Raw genomic sequence first — 26,761 nt, 5'->3', positions numbered from 1 at the left:
GCTTATCGAAAAAAAAAAATTGTAATGTGGCTGGAGAGTTGGCTCAGAGGTTTAAGAGCACTGCCTGCTCTTCCAAAGGTCCTGAGTTCAGTTCCCAGCAACCACTTTTTTGGCACACAGCCATCTGTAATGAGCTCTGGTGCCCTCTTCTGGCCTGCAGGCATACATGCAGACAGAACACTGTATAAATAAATAAATAAATACATTTTTTTAAAAAATGGTCTTAAGCTAGTCTTGGTTGCATTTGCCTTTAATCCCAGCACTGGTACAAGCTGGTGGATCTCTATAAGTTCGAGGTCAGGCTGGTCTACATTTTGAGCTCCAGGACAGCCAGGACTACCTAGAGAGACCCTATATCAAAAATAAATTTTTAAAACAAAATTTTTTTTTACTTTTATTTTACACAGTTACGTGTTTGTGGGCGTTTGTATGTACTCTGTGTATACAGGTACCAAGGAGGACAGAAGATTGTGTTAGATCTCGTGTAACGGGAGTTGCAGGTAGTTGTGAGTGGCCGGACATGGGTGCTGGGAACCGAACCCAGGTACTCGGCAAGAGCAGCAAGTGATTTTAACTGCAGAGCCATTTCTCCAGCTCCAATCTATTTCATTTCTAACTATGTGTATGTGTGTATATCTGTATGTGAGTGTGCGCGGACGAGTGTATGTGCGTATATCTGTATGTGAGTGTGCGCGGACGAGTGTGTGTGCGCGTATATCTGTATGTGAGTGTGGGCGGACGAGTGTGTGTGTCGTATATCTGTATGTAAGTGTGCGCGGACGAGTGTGTGTGTATATCTGTATGTGAGTGTGCGCGGACGAGTGTGTGTGTATATCTGTATGTGAGTGTGCGCGGACGAGTGTGTGTGTGTATATCTGTATGTGAGTGTGCGCGGACGAGTGTGTGTGTATATCTGTATGTGAGTGTGCACGGACGAGTGTGTGTGTATATCTGTATGTCAGTGTGTGCGGATGAGTCAGTGTATGCGTATATCTGTATGTGAGTGTGCGCGGATGAGTGTGTGTGTGTATATCTGTATGTGAGTGTGCATGGACGAGTGTATGTGTATATCTGTATGTGAGTGTGCACGGACGAGTTTATGTGTATATCTGTATGTGAGTGTGCGCGGATGAGTGTATGTGTGTGTATCTGTATGTGAGTGTGTACAGACGAGTGCAGGCGCTCATGAGGGAAGAGACTGGATTTCACTGGATTGTGAGCTGCCCAGTGTGAGTGCTGGGCACCATACTTGGTACTCAACCATCTGTAAGCTCTAAGCCATCTCTCCAGCCCCTTCTTTTTTAATTTTAAAAATATGGAGTGCTTCAAGAATTTGTGTCATGCTAATCTTCATGTTGTTCCAATTTTAGTGTATGTGCTGCCAAAGCAAGAACCTTTCCCTGCCTTTGGGTTTTTGTTGTTGTTTTGGTCTTTGAGACAGGGTTTCTCTGTGTAGCCCAGGTTGTCCTGGAACTAGCTCTAGTAGACCAGGCTGGCCTCGAACTCCCAGAGATCCGCCTGCCTCTGCCTCCCGAGTGCTGGGATTAAAGGCATGCACCACCACCGCCCGGCGCAGAATATTCTTTTATGTGTCTCAGCTTTCAGCTTCTCTGCGGCAAAAGTGCATGGGGGCCAGCACTCGCAGCAGCCTTCCCCTGAGGTCTCCTCATGTATCCAGCATATTCTTAGTCCCGCCCCACCAGCCTCCTAGATACTCCATTTCCTGTGGATCTCAACCAGGAGCAACCACAGAACAGCCCTTTCTGGTGTCCTAGCACCTACTGAGAAACAGAGAGAGTAACCACTCTTGGCACATATGTTAAGTTTTGGGTGGCATCAGCCACTGCTCATCATCCTGGACACGGAGAGAACAGAGCTGGAGACAGAGGAAGCACAGGGCAGAGGGTAGTGTGTGCGGCAAACAATTCACAGGAAAATATCATCCACTAAATTGTTAGCCGGGGCTGTCAATATGGTTCCGCAAATAAAGATGCCTGTATGCAAGGGACCCAAGCAGAAACATTCTGTGGTAGGTGGGGGCGGGGCACAGGCTTTCCCCTCCACCACCTGAAAATAGATGGTGCTGGCATTAGGTCCACATGAGCTAATGCCGAGGATCTGTGGGGAGTGGACTCTGGCTATCAGATATGCGGCTCCTGCCCATTCTACTTTCCCAGGAAAGTAAGTATATTGTAAGTGAGCTTGGTCACTCGGAGTCTTATGAGTTTTAGCTATCAACGGAAGCTACATAACCACTAAGAAATGACCCTCTGGTACTCTCCTGCCACCTACTCAGTGTTGTGTAAACCGGGCCCTGGGACTCAGTGTGGAAGGGAAACGGCTTCCTCCAGTGGCTGATAGACTCCGAGAGGACAGAATGAGAAACACCAACTGCTTGAGGATCTTGTGTGTTTTAGGGGGCTGTGGGACCCACATGCCCAACCTGAATCTTTGTCCTGAATGCCGAGAGCCTCAGACCCTGCACTGAGAAGTGAGGTCAGAGAAATCTCTCAGCACTCAGGTTAAGTACGTGGGTGTGAAGCCTCTAGGTGTGTGCACAGGCTTCCTGGAGAGGGAACCCATCCCCACTACCCACCACCACCATCAGGCTAGGGCACTGTCTCTAAAGCCATAATCACAAACGCAGCCACCTCCCGCTTTCTATGCACACGCAGGACCAGAATGGTCCTGGGCTCTCCCTCCAAGCCACATGGAGTCCTCACCACCAGAGGGCCCGGCCTTTGGCACAGGTAGGAGACCCTGTGGCCTCTCCTGACTGCTTGTCCACTGCATGGGCAGTGCTCCTTCGGATGTCAGGGTGAGCCCAACGATGCTCCCTCAGGTTCTTGGGAAATGGTGGTAAATCACGTTCTCAGGAGAAAGCCTGGGCTCAGACACAGCGTAGGGACCCACAGCCCACCCCTTCCGCTCTCCAAGGAGGATATGTAAGCGGAGGGCTGGGCAGTGGGCAGGAGACCACAGGTGGTAATGGGGACGGCCCAGTTAAGCCAAGCCCCCTGTCCTGAGTTGTAACAGCAGCAACTTGAACTACTCTGGACTACTCCAACAGTAGATCCTGGGCTGCAGAAGTGAGGTCCTGGTACACAGATGACAGGAACGCAGAGGGACAGCAGGCTGAAAGTTGCCTGCCTCCCTTCCTCTCCAGACACAACAAACCCTGTACAGCCGACCTTTCATGCTACCCACACACACACACACAGCTGGGGAGAGTTTTGGTGGAAAACTTTTTTTCTTTTCAAGACAGAGTTTCTCTGTTTCGTCTGTCCTGGAACTTGCTCTGTAGACCAGGCTGGCCTTGAACTCAGAGATCCACTTGCCTCTGCCTCCCGAGTGCTTGGACTAATGGTGTGCACCACCACTGCCCGGCTCGAAAATTAAAGCATTTTAATAAGACTGCAGGCACAGTTTATAACTGTATTTTAGAGTTTGGGTAGTTAGTGGGGAAGATGAAGTAAGCTTGGGTTGGGGCAAATGATTCTGGGAAGAACGGCTCTGCCTGCGTAGGGACTCGAGGGGAACCACCCTTAGCTTCTGTTAGAAGCCCTAGGGTGGCAGGTGAGGACAAGAGCTAGCCAACTAGCATGACACGTTGGGGTTAGCTGTTGCAGAGCCCTTGGAATGAATCTATCCCGGGGAATGTTGTTTGTTCCTGGCCCCTGTGAAGTTCCCTACATTAGCCTCCCTTAGAGCCTGTCATAGCAGGAGATCTCCTATTCCCACGATCCTAGATGCCAAGGTCTCATCCCATTCCTGCGAAGAAAAGACGGCATCCCAGGCACTGATAGTGGGGTCTAGTGTAAGTCCTGGGCAGGAAGGCAGGGCCAGTGTCCCTGACAGGTACTGGCCTCCAGGCTGGCAGAGGACCCTAGTGAAAACCGCTTGACAACATCATCAGCCTCCCAAGACCCCTCCCGAACCTTCCGAAGCCTTTGGGAATCCTGCCTGCACCAGCCTCTCCTCTTTTTCTTTCCACCCACTTTCTAGGCACAAGCAGGACCCGGATGGTCCTGGGCTCTCCTCCAAGCCATGTGCCGTCCTCACCAGCAGAGGGCCCGGCCTCTGGCGCAGGTAGGAGACCCTGTGTCCCTTCTCTCGCGCATGCTTGTCCTGGGTCTTACGTCTTCAACCTGCCCTCTGACACTGTCCATCTCCCCGCCAAATGCCGCCGAAAGACCACTGTGTGCTCAATTCCACTGGCAACCGGAGATGATTGCCATTGCACCTGCGGCTACCAGGGTCGCCGCAGGGTTCCCGGGAGTCAGGCGAGGACCCAGCTACCCAGCGTGACCACTAGGGAAAGGCAGGACCGGCACCCTATCTCCCCCCACCCCACCCTATCCCACCCCCGAGAAAAACCTCGGCTTCGGCAGCGGCGGCGCCTCCCTCACTGGGCTAGGGAAGAGGGACCCTCGGGTGGACGGGGCAGGTCGATCACGGCTCGGGCGGTCTGGACTCCGGCCGCACCGACTGCGGGGCGCGGGTCCGCTCGCCCGAGGCCGTACAAGCCTTAGCGGAGAGCGCCCTCTCGCGGCCAGAGCGGAAGGCTGCAGTCACAGTCACCAGGTAAACGGTGCCGGGAGTCAGGCCTTGGATGGTGGTGCTGTTTTGGCCAGCGGGCACCTCCACGCGCTGCAGGGAGCCGCATGGCAGAGGCCCGAGCTGGATATGGTAGCCGAGAGCGGAGTCCGGGCCGAGCGCGGGGGCCCAGCTTACGCGGAGGCTGCGTGGTCTGGTATGCGAGATGACGATGCGTTCCGGCCCGACCTCCTCTGCGGAGGAAGAGGGTGGTTGGTTGGAGGGGCGCCCCTGGCATGCCACCCTGCCCGCCCATGAGATCCCCCAGCTTCACCTTGCAGCGTGCGTACTCGCACGTACTGGGGCCGCAGAGGGTGCACGTTGGACTCGGGCAGCAGCGCTACTTCATAATCCGTGTCTGGATTGAGGTCGGTCCAGATCCAGCTGGTGGCATTCCCTGGCAGCTGTTGGCGTCTTGCGGCTGACAGTTTGTCACTGGGCACAAGCTCCAGCACGTAATAACCAGAGTCCGCAGTCAACAGGGGCGGCCAGGACAGGCGGAAGCCATTGGACAGAATCTCTGAGGCATGAAGCTGCTGTGGCTGCATCGCATCTAAGGATGGTGTAGTGCTGGGGTCAGGGAAAGGAAATGTTCTCCTTGTCACAGAGTGGGGCTCTCACTGATCCCGAGGGGACCCGAAGATTGGGGCCCTGGTAAGACTGGTGGGGCCTTCTACCAAGGAGAGGTGGGAGCCAGGTGGGTATTCACCACCTGCAGGTGCTAATGACTGTAAAACTCTAACTGGGCTTGTGGAAGGACAGTCCCCAGCTCCTGGCCACATCATAAACTTCCCTGCCTACTTCATCTTCAGACCTGATCTGTACAATATAGGGGCTACTCCTCACAGAAAAACAAGCTGGATGAAGGTCTCTCAAAGGTGACAAGGTCTACGGTATTATCTGAGAACACAGGACTGATGTGGGAAGTCCTTCTGTATATGTGTTGCTTTATTGGTTGATGAATAAAGCTGCTTCGGCCTATGACAGGGAAGAATATAGCCAAGTGGGAAATCTGAACAGAGATGGAGAGATAGGCAGAGTCAGGAAGACACCATGTAGCTGCCGAAGGAGACAGACACCCTGGAACCTTTACTGGTAAGCCACAGCCTTGTGGTGATACACAGGTTAATAGAAATGGGTTCATTTAAGATGTAAGAGTTAGTTAATAAGAAGCCTGAGCTAATATAGTTTCTGGTGCCCAACATTGGGCACCATTTGTAGGCAGAGACTGCTTGTTCATTTCCCAGCTGCTCAGACCCAAATAATCACACAAAAATTATATTATTTACAATATTATTTGGCCAATAGCTTGGTTGTATTCTTTGCTAGCTCTTACATCTTGAATTAACCCATATCTATTCATCTATATATCGCCATGAGGCTGCGGCCTAACGTCCGGCATCTGTCACCTTTGGCAGCTACATGGTGTCTCCCCGACTCCGCCTACTGTCTCCCCATATGTCTGTTCAGATTTTCTGCCATTGGCTGAAGCAGCTTTATTCATCAACCAATAAAGCAACACATATACAGAAGGACATCCCACATCAGAGGACCTGACCCCCAAGCTGAGTGCTCAGCACAAATCTGTTGTGAATCATATTCTAAACAGCTGTGCAGGAGGGAAACAGATCAGAGCCTGCAGTCAGGAGATGTGAGACTACATGTTAGTGGCCCAGGAACAGTGGAAATGTGATAACCCCAGGAGCAGCCAGACCTAAGGTTAGAGAGAGGGTGGGACCCTTCCTTTATAAGAGAGTGGAAAGGGGGACCCCAGAACGAGCTTCAGGGCTCATGACAACAAACATTGTCAGCCATCTGACCAGTATGCAGGTAAGGCTGGGTAAACCCATCCAGATCTTGGCTTTCTTCCTTGTTGATACTGGGTGCTAAGTTTGGTCAGCTGGGCACCCACTTTCCTGTTCAGCCTCCCACTCAGATTCTGACCTTAGCTACAGGTTCCCCACCCTAATACTTATCTCTGATGTCAGCCTTTTCTCCTTCTGCCCTCTCCAGGTTCATCTGGGCCTCTTGGCCCAGGGATTACCAGGTGATGTCCCTAGGGAATCTCTTGAGGCAGACCTTTCACCCTTTTCCAACCCACAGATAAACCCATTCCTGTTCAGTGTAGATGATTAACCCTGGTTAACCCACAGAAAGAGACTTGGTAAGAGGGCTACCTTGGAGTGATAGCATTTTTCAGTGCCTATGACAGCTAAGCCAGCCAGCAGCCCCTTAGTCTCTACCCCTTCTCTTTGGGAGGTCAGATGTATGAGGTCCAGAAGAAAGCCGGTGCTAAGCTCCTACAGTGTCTTCCCTGTTCTGGCTTCCCCAGCAATTCCTACAATAAACACAAGTGAAAGAAAAACAGCAGGAGACGATCCCTGACTACTTGACTCTCCTTTCTTTGGGAATGGTGGGCCTGGCAAGCCACTTGGTCCTAACACACACACACACACACACAGGCACATGATGTCAGAGAGATCCCTGGGGAAGCCTTGGACCTCTTATCCACACACCCCCCACCCAAAGTTAACCCTCAGTTTATTGGTCTTATACATGCCAGAGAGTCACATCTTGAAGTGGTGGCTCCGACCTGCCACAGTCTCTTTATAGCCCAGGTGACAGGGTACATGAAGGCACCCAGAAGGACTATGTTCCTGGACAGTGTGCAGAAAACATGTGGGTCACCTCCCCACTGCTGCATCTACAAGGGCATCCGGCTCATGAGTTTCCCCTGAAGTCTGCAGCCAGCTGTCAGCCAGGGAGGCCCTGGCTCTCCCCACCTACCAGTGATGGAGCCCCGAAGTTCTGGAGCGATGATCTGAAGGTCATCCACATCCACAAAGTGTAGGTGCTTCTCAGCAGGAGCTGAGGCAGCCGCCGACAGTTCCAACAGGTTGCCCCGGCCAGTGCTGACGATGAAGACGGTGACACCCAGGTCCTTGAGATCCTGTATAGGGGGCCCTACAGGATCACTGGAGCCTCCATCGGTCACCCACACCAGGACTTTGGGAACCCCTAGCCGGGCACCTGCTGCTTCGGCAAACAGTTGCTCTTTAGCATAAGCCAGTGCCAAGCCTGTATTGGTGTCACCCATACGTTGGGACGCCACACGTACGGCATCCTGTACAGCCTGGCCTGAGCTGTACTGGTCGAAAGTAAACTCTGTGTGCGGCCGACTGCCCACATGCACCAGGCTAGCACGCACAGCCCCGGGGCCAAAAGGCATTGCAGACACCAGCTGCCCCACGAATTCCCGAACTCTGGAGAATTCATAGTGTGACACGCTGGCTGAGCTGTCCAACAGGAACAACAGGTCCCCCTGGGGGGCTGACGCTGTGGCACCTGGAGGAAAAGACAAAGGGTTCAGTCTAGGTGGTAGCCCCCCCGCCCCCAGACAGCCCCATGCCCGGGGCAGAGCCACCTTCAAAGGCCTGAACTTTCCCTAAGCATATGATTGCCTCTGTCCAAAGATACTGGTAGTAGAACCCCCAGAATGGTGCTATAAGCCAACAATAGCTCCCGGCTGTACAATAGCTGTGTACCTAGGGCACCGTGGGCTGCCCTCATGTTCCTTATGTGGGTGCTAACACTCTCCCCAATAGACCCTGCGTGCAGGTGGAGCCGAGGGTTCAGGCCTAGGTCTCCTGCAGGGCCCTGAGCCACATGCATTGTAGCTATTAGGCTGTTTTCAGAAGGGCTACCTCCAGGGTGGAGTTAAAGCTAGGTAGTCAGTTTCCAGGTAAAGCAATGGGCTCTGAGCATACCCAGCAACAGAGACAACAAGGCAGGATAGGCGAGCAAAAGTGAAGGGATGGGGAAGATGAAACAGTGCACAGCCAGCCCTCCCCACCCATCTGACTGCCAGGTCGGAATCGTCACCCCAGTAACAGATGACACCTCCCCTCCTCTGTCCCCCATTCTGTTTCATTTGTGCCAAGAAAGCAGGATATTCCTCTCCGAAACAGCCTGAGGGACCAACCATTATCTAGTGAGCCTCCCCTTTATCCCTTTTTTTTCCAGTCCGGTAGACACTGATCAGTACTAAAAGTACTGATGAGACCTTCCATCACTAAGTCTCAAGTAGGCAGGGGCTCTCAGGATTCCAGCCCTGGCTTTGGGGATTCCCCCTCCTTGTGGGGCCATTCCAATCTTTTTACCCCCTTTCTGGTGAGAAACTTTTCAAAGGTAAGGAAACTGAGGCAGGGAGTGCCTCTCAAACATCTTACTCCACTATCCAGGCCTGAGGGGCGGGGCGGGGCGGGGCAGACCGTGGCCTCCGCGCTCTGTGTCCAGCACCGGCTCAGTTGAGTCACCGAGCTCCTGGGAGCGCCCACCGCAGGTGGCTGAGGTGCTGCCATGTGCCCCACCCTCTTCCCCGGCCTTTCCGCCCACTTGTCCCGTGGCTGCACCTGGACAGTCACGACCCGCGTGGGCAGCGGCCGATGGGTTTGTCAGGAATTGGAATCCGGGTTCCACCACACTTACTGCTCTCCACGCCGCTCCCCGCCAGTGCCAGCCGCAAACTCAAAGCCAGGCTGAGTGCAGTCCAGAACAGCATCGCGCATGGAGTGTCGGGCTCTTGATCGCAGCTGGCAGCTAACTTGCCCTCCTACCGCAAGCAAGGCAGGCCCACCCACCTCTTAGAAACCACACCCGCTCCCGTGGCCACGCCCCTGCGTGGGAGGCGCGTGCACTCTGTCGCGCGCGCTCAAAGACCAATCTGCACGGACTGCACAGCGGTGCGTGCCCCAGCGGTCCCAGACTTGCGGTGACAAGCAACAGCCACAAAAGAACATACATGTGGGCATGCGCTAACATTCCCATCTCTCTTCTGTAGGCTGTGATAATGTGTCGTCCATATTCTTCACCTCTCTCCTCTCCCCTTAGAGTTCCTCACAGCTTCTGATCTGCAAAATGCCTGAAGTCAGAACCGAGAGAGCCTTAGAAGTGGGGCTATACAAAGAAGCAACCTCCCCTCAACCAACAAGGACCCAGCTGGGTGAGCAGCCGGGTTTCTCCGAAGACTGACCAGTAGAGACACTGTTTCAAGAGGATTTAAGAAGCTTCTTAAAGATTGAAAAGCCCCGCCTTGCCAGCACTCTCACCCGAATTCTTGGAGGAAAATACATAAGCCAGACAGTCAGAAGCTATCCAGTGTGACCATAAAGGCCTATTGCTTCCCTATACATTGGCTATGCCCTAGCCAGACCCCAGCGGGACCAGAGACCCACTGATGATCCAGAGCTGGGCCCTGCAGTCAATACCAAAACTCAGACCAAAGTGTGGTTCTCCACAGGATACTGAGCCCTTAGAGAAGGCTGCTTGCCAGCCTGGTCTACAAGAGCTAGTTACAGACAGTAAAGACTGTTACACAGAGAAACCGGTTATGTATCAAAAAACCAGTGGGGAGAGGGATGGAGGCAGGGGAGGGGGCTGCACGTCTGGTGCCCTCCTGAGACTCTTCGCTGTGGAGTAACGATAGTGATCAGGATGGAGGCACACATGATGGGGGGGTGTCTGGCAGGATGTCCCCTCCCTTCCCACTCTCAGCAAGAGGATGCTCAGCAGGGAGGACGGATGGGATTCAATGGTTTTCCTTCCTTCGTTTCTGGCAGGTGAGACGCTGTGGGGGCCTTGAGGACTGTGCCTGAGTTTGGCTTTGCCTAAAAAAGGAAGCATACAGCTGAGCCTGAGCGGCTTGTTGCAGGAACAAGTAAGAGCTATGTGTGGCCGCCGTCCCCCACCCGCTTGCCGGGAATCTTGGCAGTGGGTGTTGGCTTCGTTCCACAGACCTCAGGCCTCTGAATGGACCAGAAAGTGCTTGATGCTTCTGCCTGAGCCTTGAGGACGGGAGCAGTGTGTGTGGGTCTCTCAAAGAGTGTGCCTCACAGGGGCCACCAGCTAACTCCTGGCTCTCAAAACGCAAGGTTGCTGTGGAGATGGCACTGTGAACAAGCAGAGGACATGGGGGGCGCGGGGAGGGTGTCCAGCAGAATCATTTCATCTAACCCTTACTCTGCCGGGGACCTGGGTCTTAGAGAAAGCAGAGGTTCATAGCCCTCAGGCCTATAGACACACCTCAGCCTGCCCTGTTTCCATCCCTTCTGGAAAAAGTGAGCAGATCTTGGCTGTGACGCTGGCCCTTGAGGAAGCAGCTGCCCTCCTTCTTCTGGCCTCACCATCAGATGGAGAGGGCACAGGCGGCCTAGTCTCCACCCAGCCCAGTCCAGGCTGGGCTACCTGCCTGACTTGAGCTCAGGCTGAATTGCTCCTGCTGCCAGATTCCTTGGGACACCCCTTCCCATCATCCCCCCCCCCCCATCAGCCACCAGAAAAAGCCTGTCCTTTTGTCTCGCAGTGGTCCCCACCTCCGGAAGACATACAGACACCCTAGGGAGTAGGGGTCAGCCAGGGGTGCAATGGTCATGTTCAGGGCTGGGCTTGAGGCCCACCAAAGGAAGGACAAATAGTTCAGAAGCATTTTCTCTAAAGGGAGATAGGCTCAGGGTAGGGGAACGGGCAGAAATGTGGTCACAGGCAAAGATGGGCCAGGCCAGGGTGACCTTTAACCTTCAGTCCTCGGCCCCCAGGGACTGCCCCTGCCTGTTCCTGTCAAGGACAGCCCTTGATGCTAATTCTATTCTGCAACAATGGCTTTGGCTGGAAACAGGGAGTCCCTGTGCTTGACTTCCTGGAGCAGTCGGCCTGCCCTGTCTGTCTGCAGGCAGGTGGAGGGGTTTCCTGAAGTCTAGAGACACTGCCCTTAGCACAGTGCCCCTGCTTTCAACCAAGGACCCTAGGGAATGTTCCTTTCCTCCCACAGTCAGGCTTCTGAGGAGAAGAAGGGCCTTTTGTCCACAGATGGCTGTGGTCATGCTCAACCCCAGGGAAAAGGGCAGCTCCTAGGGCCTCTGACCTGACCCTTGACCCCACAGAAGGACAGAGCTGCCTGCCCTAACCGCTGCCTCACCACCCGAACTATGAGCTGTTGTTTGTCATATTTTTGTGTTTTGTTTTTTTCACGGAGGAACACTGTGGACTTCCTCACTGACTCATGCTTGGCTAGCTTTCTTATATAGCCCAGGACCACTCGCTCAGGTAATGGCTTTGGTCCTCCTACAACAATTAACACACAAAATAATCCCCTACAAACCAGTCTGATCCGAGGATCCCTCAACTGAGACTTCCTTTTCAGATGGCTCTGGCTATAACTAGGATGGGTGCTGGGGGGGGGGACGGGGGGGGGAACGGGACTTCTCCCACTTCCACCAGGCTGAACTGCTCTGAAATGTCTTCTTTCTTTCTTTCTTTCTTTCTTTCTTTCTTTCTTTCTTTCGAGACAGTGTTTCTTTGTGTGGCCTTGGCGGCTGCAGAGCTGGCTCTGTAGACAAGGCTGGCTTCTAACCCAGAGATCTGCCTGCCTCTGCCTCTCAAGTGCTGGGGTTAAAGGTGGGTACCACCACCGTCCCACTTGTCATGTAATTTGAGTCTAGCATGAAAACCCAAGCACACACCAGAACACAGAAGCAGGAAATGGTGGGACCAGCTCTTGGAGGCCTGGGGCAGTGGAATGGGCTGAGCCTGAACCCTATGGCCCCATCTCGCAGCAGTCAAGGCGCAGCCAAGAGTGTCAGGGATCTCAGCTCCTTCCTGCTATCTATTTTACTTTCTTTTAGACCAGCTCTGGTGGGGCAAGTTCCAGAGCCTGAGTCTGAGGATTGGGTCTGTAGACCTAGGGTCCTGTTTTACCCTCAGGGATCAGAGCTGACCCCAATCTACTTCCCTTGCAGCTAGAGCATCAGGGAAGACAAATGGCTTGGTGAGCAGCCTGAGCATAGGGTGCATGCAAATGACCCCTTTATTTACCAGTCCATCCCCCAGTCTCTGCACCGAAGACACAGGCACAGGGCCAAACCCCGTGCTCCAAGTCCTGCTGCAAAGTGAGGACTCAGCAGGAAAGATCCATGTTAACAGAGACGCAGGGTGTTATCTAATTATTTGTTTGCTTGCTTGTTTGTTTGTTTTCAAGACAGGGTTTCTTTGTGAAACAGTCCTGGCTGTCCTGGAACTCACTGATATCTGCCTGCTTCTGCCTCCCGAGTGCTGGGATTAAAGACATGTGCCACCACTGCCCAATGGTGAAGGGTGTTATGATTTGAATCTGCAATGGTCCCCAGACTCATGCTTTTAACACTTGTTCCCTAGTTAGTTTTTTTTGTTGTTGTTGTTGTTTGTTTGTTTTTTTTAATTTTTCGAGACAGGGTTTCTCTGTAGCTTTTGGTGCCTGTCCTGGAACTAGCTCTTGTAGACCAGGCTGGCCTCGAACTCCCAGAGATCCACCTGCCTCTGCCTCCCGAGTGCTGGGATTAAAGGCGTGCGCCACCACCGCCCGGCCCTAGTAAGTTTTTTGAAGTTCATGAAGCTTTAGGAGTCTGTGAGCCTTTAGGAGTCTGTGCCTAACCAAGGGCAGGTTTTTGAGGGTTAAAGACCAGTTACTGGCTCATGTTGCTGCTCCCTGGTCTGCTGTGATAGGAAGTACCTTTCACTGCTATGGTCTGAACGACTTTGCCCTGCCTTCCCTACCACGACTAACTGAAACCTTTTGAGACTTTGAGCTGAAGCAAATCTTAAGTTGTTCCTGTCAGTTGTACTATTGTGGTCACAGATACACAAAAGTAACTAATACACAGGGCTGCTTATTTTCCCTGAAAAGGGTATAATTGTGTGAGATGGGGACCCCGTGGTAGGAGCTACGAGAAGGCAGAGGCAACGGCAAATGCCAAGAGCTGGGGGACTGTGGGTAGGAATACGTGTATGTGGCAGGCTGCTTGGGCTAGGACACGGGAAGCACGCCAGGCTGTGTGGCCTTCAGACCACAGGGAGGATGATGTGACTCTGAGTACCAGGAGAAGCTTGGAGGGTGTGGAAGTCAAGGACAGCTGATTCCATGCTCCTAGAAAAACAGTCTCAGAGATGGGCTGCAAGCCCCAAATGTGCCACTAGCTGACCAGTAATGATCCATCCTGACATGGGACCCCCAGATTTGGGTCCTGGCTGGATTGCTTCTGTAAGAGGTGACCCAGGTTTCCTGTCCCATCCTGAGGAGGGTCCAGATAGTCTTGAAAGGGAATCTTCCAGCAGTGGGGACCTAAGAGAAGGGGGAGTGGCTTCCACTCTCAGGGCCAGCACCAGTTCTGCCTGTTCCTACTCAACACCCCCAACCCCCTCACTCCAGGGCTCAGTTCCTGACTCTACCAAAGCCCAACCCACGTCTGGAAGGAGAGCAAGGCTAGAGTTTAAGCCCAGACCTAAAGCTGGATGAAGGAAACTGGCTAAACCCAGGGCCCCTCCTGGCTGGTACTGTCTGAGGGTGTGTCTGCAAATACTTTGTGAATGAATACATGGTTTAAGGAAGGTGGGAATCTCCCTGTGCCCAGTCTCTTCACCTGTGGTGATGCTCTCACCCAAAGATAAGAGGAATATAGGCAGGACACAGTCATACATGTGTGCATACACCAGCCAGGCTCCCTTTTATAAGGCAGGCCCACAGTTACTGGAAAGGAGCAAGCATTCCCACCTTGCAGCTTATCTGTAGCCCTGAGGAACTGGAGAGAAGAGTTGTTTAGCAGCGGTGGCAAGAAATGAGTCACACCGTGCAGCAAACCCACGTGGGAGTTTATTGATGGGGAGATAAAGGCCCTTAGAACAAAGAGGCTGCTCTGGACTTTCAGGCTAGAGTCTAGACACGAGGATCCTAGGCACGACCTGTTCATGTGGTGGTGGAAATGGAAGGGCCCCCGAAGGAGCAGTGACCCCAGACCTGTGCCTGCTGTGTGGTGAGCCAGGTTGTCTGCTCTACCGGCTGGCATAGCCCTATTCTTCACAGATAAATACAGACCCTAGACCCTTCTGCAGACCTCATACAGTCTCCACAGCATTCTTCTTCTTTTTTTGTGTGTGATGCTGTGTGAATGGAACCTAGGTCATCTCTTTGCCTCACGTAAACACCAGACTACACCCTGCTACACCCAGCACCATTCACAGAGCAATGGTGTTTTCTTTTTTTGTCAACAGTCTTATTTTGTAGCCCAGGCCGGCCTCAAACTCACAGCAACTCTTCTGCCTCAGCCTCCCTAGTGCTGAGATTGCAGGTGTAAACCATCATGCCCTGCACACAGAGTTCCTTTGGGAAATGCCCGGAAAAATCAAATTAAATTAAATAACAAGAAAATCTGAAAGACCGGGCTAAAGTAGGTCATCCCACTGCCTCCTTTAGACTTTCCCAGGGCCACCTGGAGGACGCCCAAGGCCTCAAGATGGGCTCGAGAAGCTGGGGAACACCTTTCAGAAATGGAATGTCCCAGACAGCTGCTGTGACGGAGTTCCTCACCCAGCCAGCAATCACTTCAGCTTAGGAGTTGATCTCTGCAGTCACCTCCCCACCCCCACCAGGCCCAGCTGTTGTTTTGATGGTTTGGGGGCCAGGCAGATCCAAACCTCAGCCAAGGGCTTCCCAGGAGAGTCTTCATCTTCAACCTCTGGGGGTGGCCAGACTAGTTCCTGGCAGGAGGAGAAGGAAGACGGCTTCATTCCAGAGGAAGCACTCCTGGGCAGTTTGGCAACCAGCTGACTCCGTCACTCTGTCTGCTCAGGAAAGGAATCAAATCTGGACACACATGAAGGTTGAAAACCCTGAGACACACAAGACACTCAATAGACCTGAGCCAGCCACACGCTGGGCTATGCCCGCAGCCACAAAATCAGCTCGATCCAGACCGTAGGCTGAGCTCTGGCTGTGCTGGTTACAGGCTGAGCCACACTGGCAAAATAGTGTGCTGGATCCTTAAAGAAATATTTAGGTCTGGGCATAATAACATATTCCTATAATTCCAGTACATGAGAGGCAAAGGCAGGAGGATCATAAATTCTAGACCAGCCTGGATTACATAGATCCATAAAAGTTAAAAAATTTAAAAAGTCTGTTATAACTAGATTCCAGGTAAATTACAATAAACATGTTTTAATATATTGCTAGGCTTATAAGAACATATATATCTCAAAAGCTCCACTACCCCCCTAAATTAAACTTTACAAAACCCCAAACCAAAGAACCAGTTAGATGGCTCAGAGGATTAAGGCACTTGCTACTAACTGGACAGGTCTGTGTTGAACTACAGTCTTACCGTCCTAGAGACCCCGCCCACAGCCCAAGCCACTGTGACGAGCAAGTGTGGGGCAGAGAGATGGGAAGAGAAGAACGGTTTGAGTACTATGAAGAGAGGTGGATCTGAAGAAGTGGAGAGAAACAGCCTGAGGTGAGTAGCCTGCAAAATCACCGGAGACCACGGTGAGTCCCGGTTCATGCTGCCACTGAGGGCCATGGTCATGGCCATGCAGCAGCAGGGGTCTGTGTTGATGTCCACAGCCCATATCACCACCAAAGGCCATGTGTATGTCCCTGGTCTGGACTGCCGCCTGGGACCACGTTAATATCCAAAAGCTGCACAGAGTTGGCCTTGCCCCTCACTGGCTGCAGCACCAGGGAGAGTGGGCCCTGCACCTTGCCTGGGCAGCACAGCAGAGCTGACCCTGTTGTTTAGAGTGGGCACAGATGAACTGGCCCAGAGGGGGTGAGAGGGGAGAGCTGGCCCCATGGTCACCGCATCTGTCATGTGGTAGCATGGGAGGAGAGATGCCTTTCACCCCTCCCTCCTCCCTCCCCTCTGCCCGTCACCTGCAGCATGGGAGCAGGAAAGTTGACTTTGCCCCTCATCAACTGCAGCGCTCAGGAGGGAGGGTGGCCCCTTCAACTCGCCTGGGCAGCACGGTAGAGCTGGCCCTTGTGGTACGGGTGTGGGTGAGCTAGCTGAGGCAGTGCTGGAGAGGGTGACGTGGTGGTGAGGATGAGGGAGAGCTGGCCATCTGCCACCCAGGCCCAGAACCAGGGCTGTGAGTTGGCCCACCCCAACATCCACCCCTTCTGTGAACAGCTAGAACATGTGAAAAAGTTAGTCCTGCAGATTCGAAGCTGCAGGGTCTCCATGATACAGGGTAACAACAGGATCTCCAAGAGGAGTCTCAGTGAGGGCCCAGTACTAATAGTGTAGCAGAAGTCAGAGGCCATAAACTAGACCGGTGACTCACTGCAGTGAAGACTTGTGAGCAAAGATGGATGAACTAACGGGCACACTGTGTGACTCACTGTGACACACTACAGCTCCCATGACGAGTTGTTTTTTTTCTTTTAAATTTTATTTTATACCAAAAAAAATTTTATTTTATTGGGGGTGGGGAGGTTGCAAGGGCAGGAGGTGTAGATACGGAAGGGATGGGGAAATGAATGGGAACTGAGCGCGTGATGTGAAATTCACAAAGAATCAATAAAAAGTTAAAAAATAATAATAGTAAATCTTAGCTGAGAAGTGGTGGCACACACCTTTAATCCCAGCACTCAGGAGGCAGAGGTGGTGGATCTCTGTGAGTTCGAGGCCAGCCTGGTCTACATATCTAGTTCCAGAATAGCCAGAGTTACTCAAAGAAACCTTGTCTAGGAAAGAAAAGAAAAAAAAAACTTATTAGATGGGTGTGGTGATGCATGCCTTTATTTGCAGCACTCAGGAGGCAGAGGCACCACAGATCTTTCAGTTTGAGGCCAGCCTACACAGAAAAACCCTGTCTCAAAAAACCAACCAAGGGGCTGGAGAGATGGCTCAGTGGTTAAGAGCACTGACTGCTCTTCTGAAGGTCCTGAATTCAATTCCCAGCAACCCACATGGTGGCTCACAACCATCTGTAATCTCTTCTGGCCTGCAGGCATGGAGGCTGAACACTGTGTATATAATAAATAAATAAATATTTTTTAAAAAATCAAAAAATTTTAAAAAAACATGTCCCTAGCTGAGGATATAGCTCAGTGGTAGAGTGCTTGCCTAACAAGTATAAGGTTTGGAATTCTTTCTTAGGATCACTGAAAAATTAAATAAGATATTTTAGTACTAGTATGTATGAAGACATGAAAGGAGGAAGAAGAAGAGGAGGAGAAAGGAGGAGGAAGAAGAGGAGATGGGAGACAGGGAGGAGGAGTGGAAGAAGGATGGTAATTTACCCATACATAGGAACTTGTTAGTAAAGCTGTAGCATGTCAAATGCAAAGATAAATCTTAAAATTTCTCACATTGTAGCCAGTCGGTGGTGGCTCACGCCATCAATCCCAGCTCTCCGGAGGCAGAGGCAGGCGGATCTCTGTGAGTTCAAGGCCAGCCTGGTCTACAAGAGTTAGTTCCAGGACAGGCACCAAAACCACAAAGAAACAAAACAAACAAGCAAAAATTCTCACATTGTAAATTGAGCTCTTTTCCTGCTGCCTGTCTCAAAAGAAAGAACCCTGGTCAGAGGTGGAGCCCCAGTTTTGGGTATACATTGATACCTGATTCCGAATACAAGCTGAGTACTAGGGGCTGCAGAGATGGCCCAGCAGCTAAGAGCACTGTCTGGTCTTCCAAACGACGCATATTCAATTCTCAGTACCCACACTGAGACTCACACTTGTCTGTAACTCCAGTTCCAGGGCTTGGGACACCCTTACACAAGAAACATCACTGAACATAAAATAAACTATATATTAAAAAGACACACACACACTATAAACAGAGTGCTGACCGTGGACTTACTGAGCCACTAATCCTGGTCGCAGACTAAGTGTGGACAAAACCTTACCTAGTAAATGTTTGACTATAGACACAATTGAGCCGTTGTCCTGGGCCATGGGCCGACCTTGAGACTCAAGATGACTCCTGAGTCTCAAGGTAAGTTATGAAGTCTGGTTGATACTGATCACACTGGAGCTTCTAGGACTAGCTTGGTTTTGGGAAACATAGATATCCGCAAAGCTGCTGCTGACCACAGGTAGGAGTGGAATGCATTGGCTTGGTAAGGGAGCAAAGCCCATGGAACCTTCTCAGAGGAACACTTCCCTCCTCTGAGAGAGAAGCACCAACCCGGTCCAAGGGACCCGGTTGCCATCTCCTGGCGACTTCGAGCACTGCGCTCCGAACCCAGAGGCGGCCGCTCCACTCGTCCGCCCACTTTCTGGGAGTCAAGTGGAGGCACGGAGACGTCTCTGAGGCATCAGACCCAGGCACAAAGTTGTTTCTCTTCGTCAGGGCGGCCGCCCGCCAGCTCCTCTTCGCTGCATCTCTGTGGGCGGCGCGGTTCGGGGGCTCTCACCGGGGTAGGCAGGACAGGGCGTAGTCGCCGGACCAGGAGGGAGCGGGCGGCGGAGGCGAGCACCAGGAGAGGCGGCAGGGAGAGGAATCCGAACACGATGAGCGCGGCAGAGCCGCGATCGGAGAGCAGCGCTCGGCACCGTGGACCCGGGGCTGGATGAACCTGCGGACAGTGGAGGCGTGGGGTCGGACCAGGATGCACCAGGGTGGTGCAGTCGTGAGGAAGGACCAGGGTCCAAGGTCTGGAGGGGAGGACCAAGCAGAGCCTAGAGATTGCAGAAGAGTCCAGAGAGACAAGGGGCGGGGCCTGGAGAGCGAAGTGGGGCTTGGAGGACAGAAATTGCCAGAATACAACAAAGAGAGTTGGCCTGAGTTGTGGTTGCTGTGAGCCAAGCAGTGTTGAAGTCTTTTTGGGGGAGATCTGGAACCCAGACTATAAATGGCCCAGGTAGGGCTGAAGGAAAGGCTCCAAGAACTTCCCTGGCTCTCCCAACCCAGCTTTTCTGTCCCCAAGGCCCTTACCCCCAGCTGCCGCTTCACCAGCTAGCGTCATTTCTCTCCCACACCGGAAGCCACAGAAAGGAATATAGGGGCCATCTATATATAGATCAAGCCATAGCCCTCTCCACAGGTGGGGAAGCCCAGACCAGGTCAAGAGGGTTTGGGGAAGAGTGGAGAGGCACTGAGTATAGGTGAAATTTGACAATTTATTTTCCTATCTTCACTTCGACCTCACAGACCAGGCCCTGGTGCCTACTGGTACAAAGAGGCCTGAGACAGGCAAGACAGCTGTTCCTGAGTAACAAACAAAAGCTTTTCTTTGTCTGCAGATGGTAGGGGTGTTGGCAGAAGAGGAGGTTACAGAAGAGGACACATACATCTCTGCATTCAAAGGGGCAGGGCTGGAAGGGGGTCGATTCACTTTCGATCCCAGGGACTTGAACCTCTACAGGACTCCCACCCCCCAGGGACTAGCCAATGCTCACCCTTGAGTGGCACAGGAATCCCAGGTAGACAATGGCAGCAGCTGGCAGCAACACCAGCAGGAAGACTGTCCCGGGTAGCAGCAGATGGCACAGGAACCCAACCAGAGCCCGGCCAGGCAGCAGCAGGGTCCTGAGGCCTTCAGTGGTCAGGATGGGCCACCCCGGGCATACCAGGACTGGGATACGGTAGTCAGTAGGCCTTCTTCGAGGCAGCATGGGCGCTGTGTCTGAAGTACCTCCTTCATCCTCTTCTGTCTCCCTCTCCTGCTGCTCACTCATGTCCTGGCTGTGGACCTTGAAGGATGCTTTCCCTAAGATCACAGCAGTAAGCGGTAGGACTAGCTCCCACCGCCAAGCCCAGACTAGTGATCCTTTCCCCTCCCCCCGGTTCAGTTCACATCTAGATCCTAGACACCAGATAGTGGACTGCTGTCCTGTTTAGTCTAGCACCGGATATCTGTCTCCAGGGCTACACCCCTGTCACAGTTTCCCCCACTACCTTGTTGGGCCTCTTTGCCAGGCAAATGAAGGCAGCTCCTGAGTGCTCTGGTTAGGTCTTACACAGCTATCCCTATCTGAGCACTATGGCCCTCCTTCCTCACAGCCCGCCCTTCTCCAGCTTCCAGTTCTCCCAAACAATGGCTCCATTTCACAGATCCTGGCTATGACAAATGTCCTTTAATAGCTGCCATCTAGGGACAAACCGTTAACTCATTTCCTAGCCCCAGTCCCCGCAATCCCCTCTAGGGACAAACCGCTAACTCATTTCCTAGCCCCAGACCCCGCAATTCCCCTTTTCTAACAAGTAGACCCCTCTTTGTTGTCAGTATAAGATGAAAACACCATAGGACTGGAGAGAGGACTTGGTACTTAAGAACACTGGCTGCTCTTCCAGAAGACCTGGGTTCAATTCTCGGCACCCACATGGCAGCTCACAGCTGTCTGTAGCTCCAGTTCCAGGGCATCCAGCCTCACACAGACATACATACAGGCAAAACAACAATGCACATAAAATAAAAACAAAAAAATCATTAAAAAAAGGTGAAGCCACCAAGTGACTCCATGCTGTGGAGTTGTTCAGAGGTTAGTGTTTACTGTAGTACCTGGCAGATAGCTGTTACCTGATGAGCAGCCACTCAGTTACTCTGCACTGAATCCAGTCCATCGTGGGAGCATGCAACAGGCTTTTCAGATGGTGAGAACATGTAATCCACCGAAAGCTCCAGCCACTAACCCCCAATATTGCTAAGATGCCTTCACACTGGAAGTACACAGCGGACAGCATTTAAGCCCTATTTACATAAGCTATTGACCCTTAAGGGGAGCTAATGTTTCCCCTTCTGTGCCATTTCTTCCAGTGGGCTTTGTCACTTCCAACTTTCCTTGGAATATCTTCTGATCCTGGACAGCTTTCCAGGTGGCGTTTGATATGCTCCACGAAAGGCAGCTTGCTTTCACTGGCATGCCTGGCACAGCCAGCTGTGACCGTGGCTGTTTGTGTATTTGGGTAGTGAATCCGGAGTAAAGAGTATTGTAAGGTGCTCATAGCTCAGAGGCTTAAGACGCATATTGTCCTTGTAGAACGACCTACGTTCGGTGCCAGCACCTGCTTCAGGCAGCCCACAACTATTCGTAACTCCAGCTCCGTGAGGCTTTGATGCCTCTGATTTCCTGCCCACATATTCATATATCTATATGCACACTTGCACACACATACACACCACAAGCATACAACTAAAATAAGAAAAATAAAAGTATTTTTAAACAGTGTTGCAGGGGCTGGAGAGTTGGCTCATTGGTTAAGAGCACTTGCTGCTCTTGTAGAGGCCAGGTTCCATTCTCAGCGTCCACATGTTGTCTCATAAGCTTCTGTAATTACAGTTCCAGAGGGTCTGGTGCCCTCTTCTGACTTATGTAGGCACCAGGCATGCTTGTACTACACATATATACATTCCGGCAAAATGTTCATACTCATAAAGTAAAATAAACACATCCAAAAAATCTTAAGTGTTGTAAATTATCTCCTTACTGTGCCCACACTCTTGTAATTAAAAATAAATATATTTGGGGCTGGAGAGATGGCTCAGTGGTTAAGAGCACTGCCTGCTCTTCCAAAGGTCCTAAGTTCAATTCCCAGCAACCACATGGTGGCTCACAACCATCTGTAATGAGGTCTAGTGCCCTCTTCTGGCCTGCAGACATACACACAGACAGAATATTGTATACATAATAAATAAATAAATATTAAAAAATAAATACATAAAATATATTTGTTCAAAAAAATTTTTTAAAAAAATATATTTGCGCCGGGCGGTGGTGGCGCACGCCTTTAATCCCAGCACTTGGGAGGCAGAGGCAGGCGGATCTTTGTGAGTTCGAGACCAGCCTGGTCTACAAGAGCTAGTTCCAGGACAGGCTCCAAAACCACAGAGAAACCCTGTCTCGAAAAACTTATAAAAAAAAATATATATATTTGTTCACTGGGTGGTGGTGGCACACGCCTTTAATCTCAGCACTCAGGAGGCAGAGGCAGGTGGATCTCTGTGAGTTCGAGACCAGCCTGGTCTACAAGAGCTAGCTCCAGGACTGGCTCCAAAGCTATAGAGAAACCCTGTCTCAAATATATTTGTTTATTTATTTTAGTCTTCACCTCACTGCATAGCCCTTGCTGGCTAGCCTAGAACTCAATATGTGGACCAGGATGGTCTTGAACTCATACAGATACACCTGCCTCTGCCTCCTGAGTGCTGAGATTAAAAATAGTTAGACATAATGGCCTACATCTTTAAATCCAGCATTCAAGAAGCAGAGGCAGGTGGATCCCTAAGTCTGAGGCCAACTTGGTCTACAAAGCAAGTTCTAGAAAAAAAGAAAAAAAAAAGAAAAGCAAGTTCTAGGACAGCAAGGGATATACAGAGAAACCCTGTATTGAAAACAACAACCAAAAAGTATGCATCATCATGTCTGACTGATATTTTATTTTAAATGTCTTAATGACTTATTTATTTGATATGTGTGAGTATTTTGGTTCCATGGATGAATATGCACCATGTGCATGCCTGGTGCTCACAGAAGAGGTGTCAGATCCCCTGGAGCTGGAGTTACGAATGGGTTGTGAGCCACCATGTAGCTGCTGGGAATCTCACCCTGGTCCTCTATAAAAGCAGCAAGTTCTTAAGTGTGAGCCACCTCTCTAGCTCCTGCTATTTTTTTTTATTATGTGCATGTGTTTATATGTGGGCATGTTCACATGAGTGCAGGTGTCTTCAGAGGCACTTGGGAGACAGAGGCAGGTGGATCTTTATGATGTACATAATGAGTTCTAGACTAGCTAAGGCTATGTAGTAAGATACATACTGGGACCCTGCCCTCTCTGTCCCTGGCCCAAAGTCAAGTATCCATATGGAAGCCTTGTTCCTTCAGGGTCTCCTTTCTACCTCTAGACATGAGTTCTTAGCATCCCCTGTCCCAGAAATATCCTTGCTAGCTGACATTTCTTCCGTCTCATAGCCTGCACTAGCCTGTCTTAACCGGTTCTCCAAGAGCTTCCAACCCCACCGTTCAGATGTCAGTGGTGAACCTTTCTCTCTTTCCGAGCATCTTATTGGGAAGAATGATAGAACCTTACAGGGTCCACTCCCCAACCCTGTCTGAAGCTAGGAGGAGAGGTGGTTCCAGCCCCAGGATGGGGTGGGGGCAGGTAGATCGCAGGGTGCCGGGGGTGGGGGGGCAAGTCAGAACATATCAAAGTTTGTGTTACTTGGAGGAAGGTAGGAAGGAGGTGCTGCCATCCAAGGCATGTTCCTGCTTGTCCTTCCCAACCTGTCCTGGCTTTTGTTCCTGGGAGTGTGGCCAAGAGCTTTAGTAGCCTGCTAGGGGACAAGAGTGCTCAGGCAGAGTCTGCTTGCTCCCTGGCAGGCAGAGACTCCCTTCAAATTACTAAATAAACAGTGTCAGGTGACCTCAGCATGGCCCATAAGGAAGCAACAGATCTTTGCCCACTCCTAACTTCAATCTAGCCTCCCAGGAGTAGCACCCACCTCTCAACCTGCAAGAAAAAAACTTCTGAGGAGGGTCACCAGATTGAAGCTAGCCTAGAAATAATAGGGAGAACCCTCGGGCTCCTGCCCCAGTTCCCTCTGGAGGTAATTGGGAGCCAAGACCCTTCAGAAGGCTAAGAGGTATCTGAGTCCCCCTAGTCGGGTGGTGACGTGGGACAGGTAGGGTGAACCAGCAGGAGGCCTCAGGGTGGATGCTCTTCCCAGATGGATTCCAGCAGGCTGGAGCAGGAACTGCAGTGGATGGAGCTGATTTGGGAGGCGGCCCCGGCAGACAAGACAGAGAAACCTCTTACCTCCCAAGCCTGGAGTACTCTGTTCCAGGGAGTGTGGCAGGGTGCTCCCAGCCTGGTGATACAGCTGCTGAGGCAAGGTGCCAGTGTGGAGGAGAGGTAAGCCGCATGAGTAGCTCCAGACTTTCTCCGACTGGGGCTGACTTGGTAGGAAGCACCCTCACGTATTTCGCACCCCACAGGGATCACGCAGGTCGGACTCCGCTCCATCTGGCTGTGATGCGAGGCCACGTGCCCCTTGTACGCCTACTGTTGCAGCGTGGGTCCCTGGCAGGCGCAGTTGATCACACAGGGCGCACACCGTTGCACGAGGCTGCTTGGCACGGACACTCAAAGATGGCGGAACTATTGCTGCAGCGTGGGGCCTCAGCGGTGGCATGCTCTCAAACGGGTCTCACGCCCCTCCACTGGGCAGCTGCGCTGGGACACACGCTACTGGTTACAAGCCTTCTGGCCGCACCAGGTTCAGACCCTGCCATGAAGGACTTAAGAGGTTGGACCGCCACCCACTGGGCTGCGGCATGCGGGCGACTGCCTATACTAGAGCTGTTGACTGTTGGAGGCAGCCTAGACCTGGACAGCGCCCTGCTGGTGTCAGCGGTAGCTGGAAGTGCATCAACCTTGCGGCTTCTCCTGGCACTGGGGGCAAAGGTGGATGCCCTGGACAGCACGGGAGTCACCGCGCTTGGCCTGGCAGCTGGCCTAGGCCACCACCAAGTAGGTCCAGCCTTCACCTGCAGTGACTGTGCAGGAATCTCAAGAGCTTGGTTCTCTACACTTACTTCCATAAGCTCTGAGGGAGGAGAGGAACAACGCAGAAAGATGCTGAAGCACTGGTGGGCAGGGTGGAGGGGTTGGGAGGTGAGCAGGCTCTCAGTTGGACCCTCCCACACCTGCCAACCCCACTTTGTTCTGGTGGCCCATAGCAATGAATTGGGTGAATACTTAAGTTTTCCTGAAACAGCAATTTGCTATGTCGCCTTAGCTGGCCTGAAGCTCTCTATGTAGACCGACTTGATCTTGCACTCACATAGATCCTCCAGCCTCTGACTCCTGGGTGCTGGGATTAGTGTGGGCCACAATGCCTGGCAACAATCATTTATTTAAGTATTTGGCTGAAGCTCAAGAGCAGTGGGGCACAGGGAGCACCAGGGGTTGTTACACAGCCTTTGCACAGCGTTGAATTTGATCCAAGAATCTGAGGCTGCCTCAGATTTCATCTATTTATTCCTAAAAGAAAAAAGAGGCTGTAGGGATTTGGGCCAGGCAAACACCAGGCCCTCTAAACCAGGGTGATGGGCTCTTTCTCTCTTCTTTCTTTCCTTTTCCAGGATGTGGCGGTTCTGCTGGACCATGGGGCAGACCTACGTATCACGGACAGGAACAACTGCTCCGCACTCCACAGGGCTGCCTCTGGCGGACATCTACCTGTTATACAGCTGCTGGTGGCCAAGGGCATAGAGGTGGATTCTCAGGACTCGCTGGGTCTCACGCCCCTGCACTACGCTGCCCGGAGAGGCCACGTAGAAGTTGTCAGCCATCTCCTGGACAGGGGTGCACAGGTCAATGCTGCCGGCTGGCTCCGCAAGACCCCTCTGCACCTTGCTGTGGAGTGTGACCACAGAACAACCATAGAGCTTTTGCTAAGCCGAGGAGCCAACTCTACCTTGAGGACACAGTGGGGTGAAATGGCCCAGACCCTATAGGGTGCCTGCCCCAGGCACTGCCTGATTTCCTTTACTAAACAAACTTCTTAAAAACTACAGAGAGATGAGAAATTAGAGCTGTACTTCTAACAAAATTAAGAGTTTAGGATTATGGAGGATATCTTTTGGTTGAGATTTGTTCACAACTGGGCCATGGTGGCGCACACCTTTAATCCCAGCACTTGGGAGACAGAGGCAGGTGGGTCTCTGTGAGTTCAAAACCATCCTGGCCTACAGATCAAGTTCTAGGACAACCAGGGCTGTTGCACAGAGAAACCCTGTCTAGAAAAACCAAAACCAAACCAAAATAACAAACAACAATAAAAACTGCTACCCATTAGGTTATATTCCCATATCAAAAGGATTGTAATTCTTCCAGGCAAGTAACATATCCTTGGTTAGCCGGGAGGTGGTGGTACACACCTTTAATCCCAGCACTTGGGAGGCAGAGGCAAGCAGAGCTCTGTGAGTTTGGGGTCAACCTTATCTACATGAGGCACCAAAACTACAGAGAAACCTGGTCTCGAAAAACAAAACAAAAAGATATCCCTTGTTAAGAACATAAAAAAGAACAGCATTGGTCAACATTTTTGCCATGTAAATCTCTTATTTGTTCAAATGGCCACACTTGCAGTTTCTGGTTCATGTAAAACATGCTCAAAGTGTACCTTCGTGCTGGAACCTAAGCAGGATTTATAGATCACAGTATATGTGAAATATTATAGATCAAAATCTACATAAGCTGCAAAGAATTTCTGCTCAAGGGTGGTGTCTCTGTGTGTGTTAGCCAGAAATCATCATTAAAGGGGTGGGTCTTATTTTCCTTATGATTCTCTGCATGTCTGGAGTAAATTCATGGTGGTTGTTGGTGGCACTAACCTGCTGCTTCACTAG

At 51.7% G+C, this 26,761-nt stretch overlaps 3 protein-coding genes across 6 annotated transcripts; 1 reads left to right on the top strand and 2 right to left on the bottom strand.

The window, feature by feature from the left end:
- Positions 1-3,383: 3,383 nt before the first annotated feature.
- LOC121447901 (von Willebrand factor A domain-containing protein 1-like) lies at positions 3,384-9,234 on the bottom strand. The gene is made up of 4 exons (XM_041651171.1): positions 9,085-9,234; positions 7,384-7,941; positions 4,871-5,149; positions 3,384-4,790 (listed from the first exon to the last, which is right to left on the bottom strand). Exons 1-4 carry the CDS (start codon positions 9,155-9,157, stop codon positions 4,453-4,455), a joined length of 1,248 nt encoding a protein of 415 aa, XP_041507105.1. The 5' UTR covers positions 9,158-9,234; the 3' UTR covers positions 3,384-4,452.
- Positions 9,235-15,207: 5,973 nt separating this feature from the next.
- On the bottom strand, positions 15,208-24,266 carry LOC121448437 (transmembrane protein 88B-like). Of its 4 annotated transcripts, none has more exons than XR_005974364.1 (3): positions 19,811-20,376; positions 18,316-18,987; positions 15,208-15,243 (listed from the first exon to the last, which is right to left on the bottom strand). XR_005974364.1 is itself a non-coding variant. In XM_041652475.1 (3 exons), exons 2-3 carry the CDS (start codon positions 20,087-20,089, stop codon positions 18,727-18,729), a joined length of 540 nt encoding a protein of 179 aa, XP_041508409.1. In that variant the 5' UTR covers positions 20,090-20,104; positions 24,165-24,266; the 3' UTR covers positions 17,883-18,726. The 4 variants fall into 4 exon arrangements, 3 of the variants coding, with proteins under 3 accessions (XP_041508409.1, XP_041508410.1, XP_041508408.1); XM_041652475.1 differs by lacking the exon at positions 15,208-15,243 and adding an exon at positions 24,165-24,266 and having other exon boundaries at positions 17,883-18,987; positions 19,811-20,104; XM_041652476.1 differs by lacking the exon at positions 15,208-15,243 and having other exon boundaries at positions 17,883-18,987; positions 19,811-20,104; positions 20,310-20,346.
- On the top strand, positions 24,076-25,937 carry LOC121448435 (ankyrin repeat domain-containing protein 65-like). The gene is made up of 3 exons (XM_041652473.1): positions 24,076-24,260; positions 24,344-24,878; positions 25,493-25,937. The coding sequence occupies exons 1-3, from the start codon at positions 24,076-24,078 to the stop codon at positions 25,865-25,867; spliced, it is 1,095 nt and encodes a 364-aa protein (XP_041508407.1). The 3' UTR covers positions 25,868-25,937.
- The last annotated feature ends 824 nt before the right edge of the window (positions 25,938-26,761 follow it).

This window comes from Microtus oregoni, unplaced genomic scaffold, assembly GCF_018167655.1.
Source record: "Microtus oregoni isolate MIOR12 unplaced genomic scaffold, Mior012 000005F_ref0000423, whole genome shotgun sequence".
Lineage (NCBI taxonomy): Eukaryota > Metazoa > Chordata > Mammalia > Rodentia > Cricetidae > Microtus > Microtus oregoni.
The sequence above is the reverse complement of the archived record's forward strand: the minus strand, read 5'-3'. Positions and strand labels throughout refer to the sequence as shown.

Coding starts and splice junctions, on each gene's coding strand:
- LOC121447901 (XM_041651171.1), bottom strand. CDS start 9,157: ATGCTGTTCTGGACTGCACTCAGCCTGGCTTTGAGTTTGCGGCTGGCA. Junction 5,150..7,383: donor ACTTCGGGGCTCCATCACTG/GTAGGTGGGGAG, acceptor CACCATCCTTAG/ATGCGATGCAGCCACAGCAG. Junction 4,791..4,870: donor GCGAGTACGCACGCTGCAAG/GTGAAGCTGGGG, acceptor CTTCCTCCGCAG/AGGAGGTCGGGCCGGAACGC.
- LOC121448435 (XM_041652473.1), top strand. CDS start 24,076: ATGGATTCCAGCAGGCTGGAGCAGGAACTGCAGTGGATGGAGCTGATT. Junction 24,261..24,343: donor GGTGCCAGTGTGGAGGAGAG/GTAAGCCGCATG, acceptor CGCACCCCACAG/GGATCACGCAGGTCGGACTC. Junction 24,879..25,492: donor CTGGCCTAGGCCACCACCAA/GTAGGTCCAGCC, acceptor TTCCTTTTCCAG/GATGTGGCGGTTCTGCTGGA.
- LOC121448437 (XM_041652475.1), bottom strand. CDS start 20,089: ATGAGTGAGCAGCAGGAGAGGGAGACAGAAGAGGATGAAGGAGGTACT. Junction 18,988..19,810: donor GATTCCTGTGCCACTCAAGG/GTGAGCATTGGC, acceptor CACTGTCCGCAG/GTTCATCCAGCCCCGGGTCC.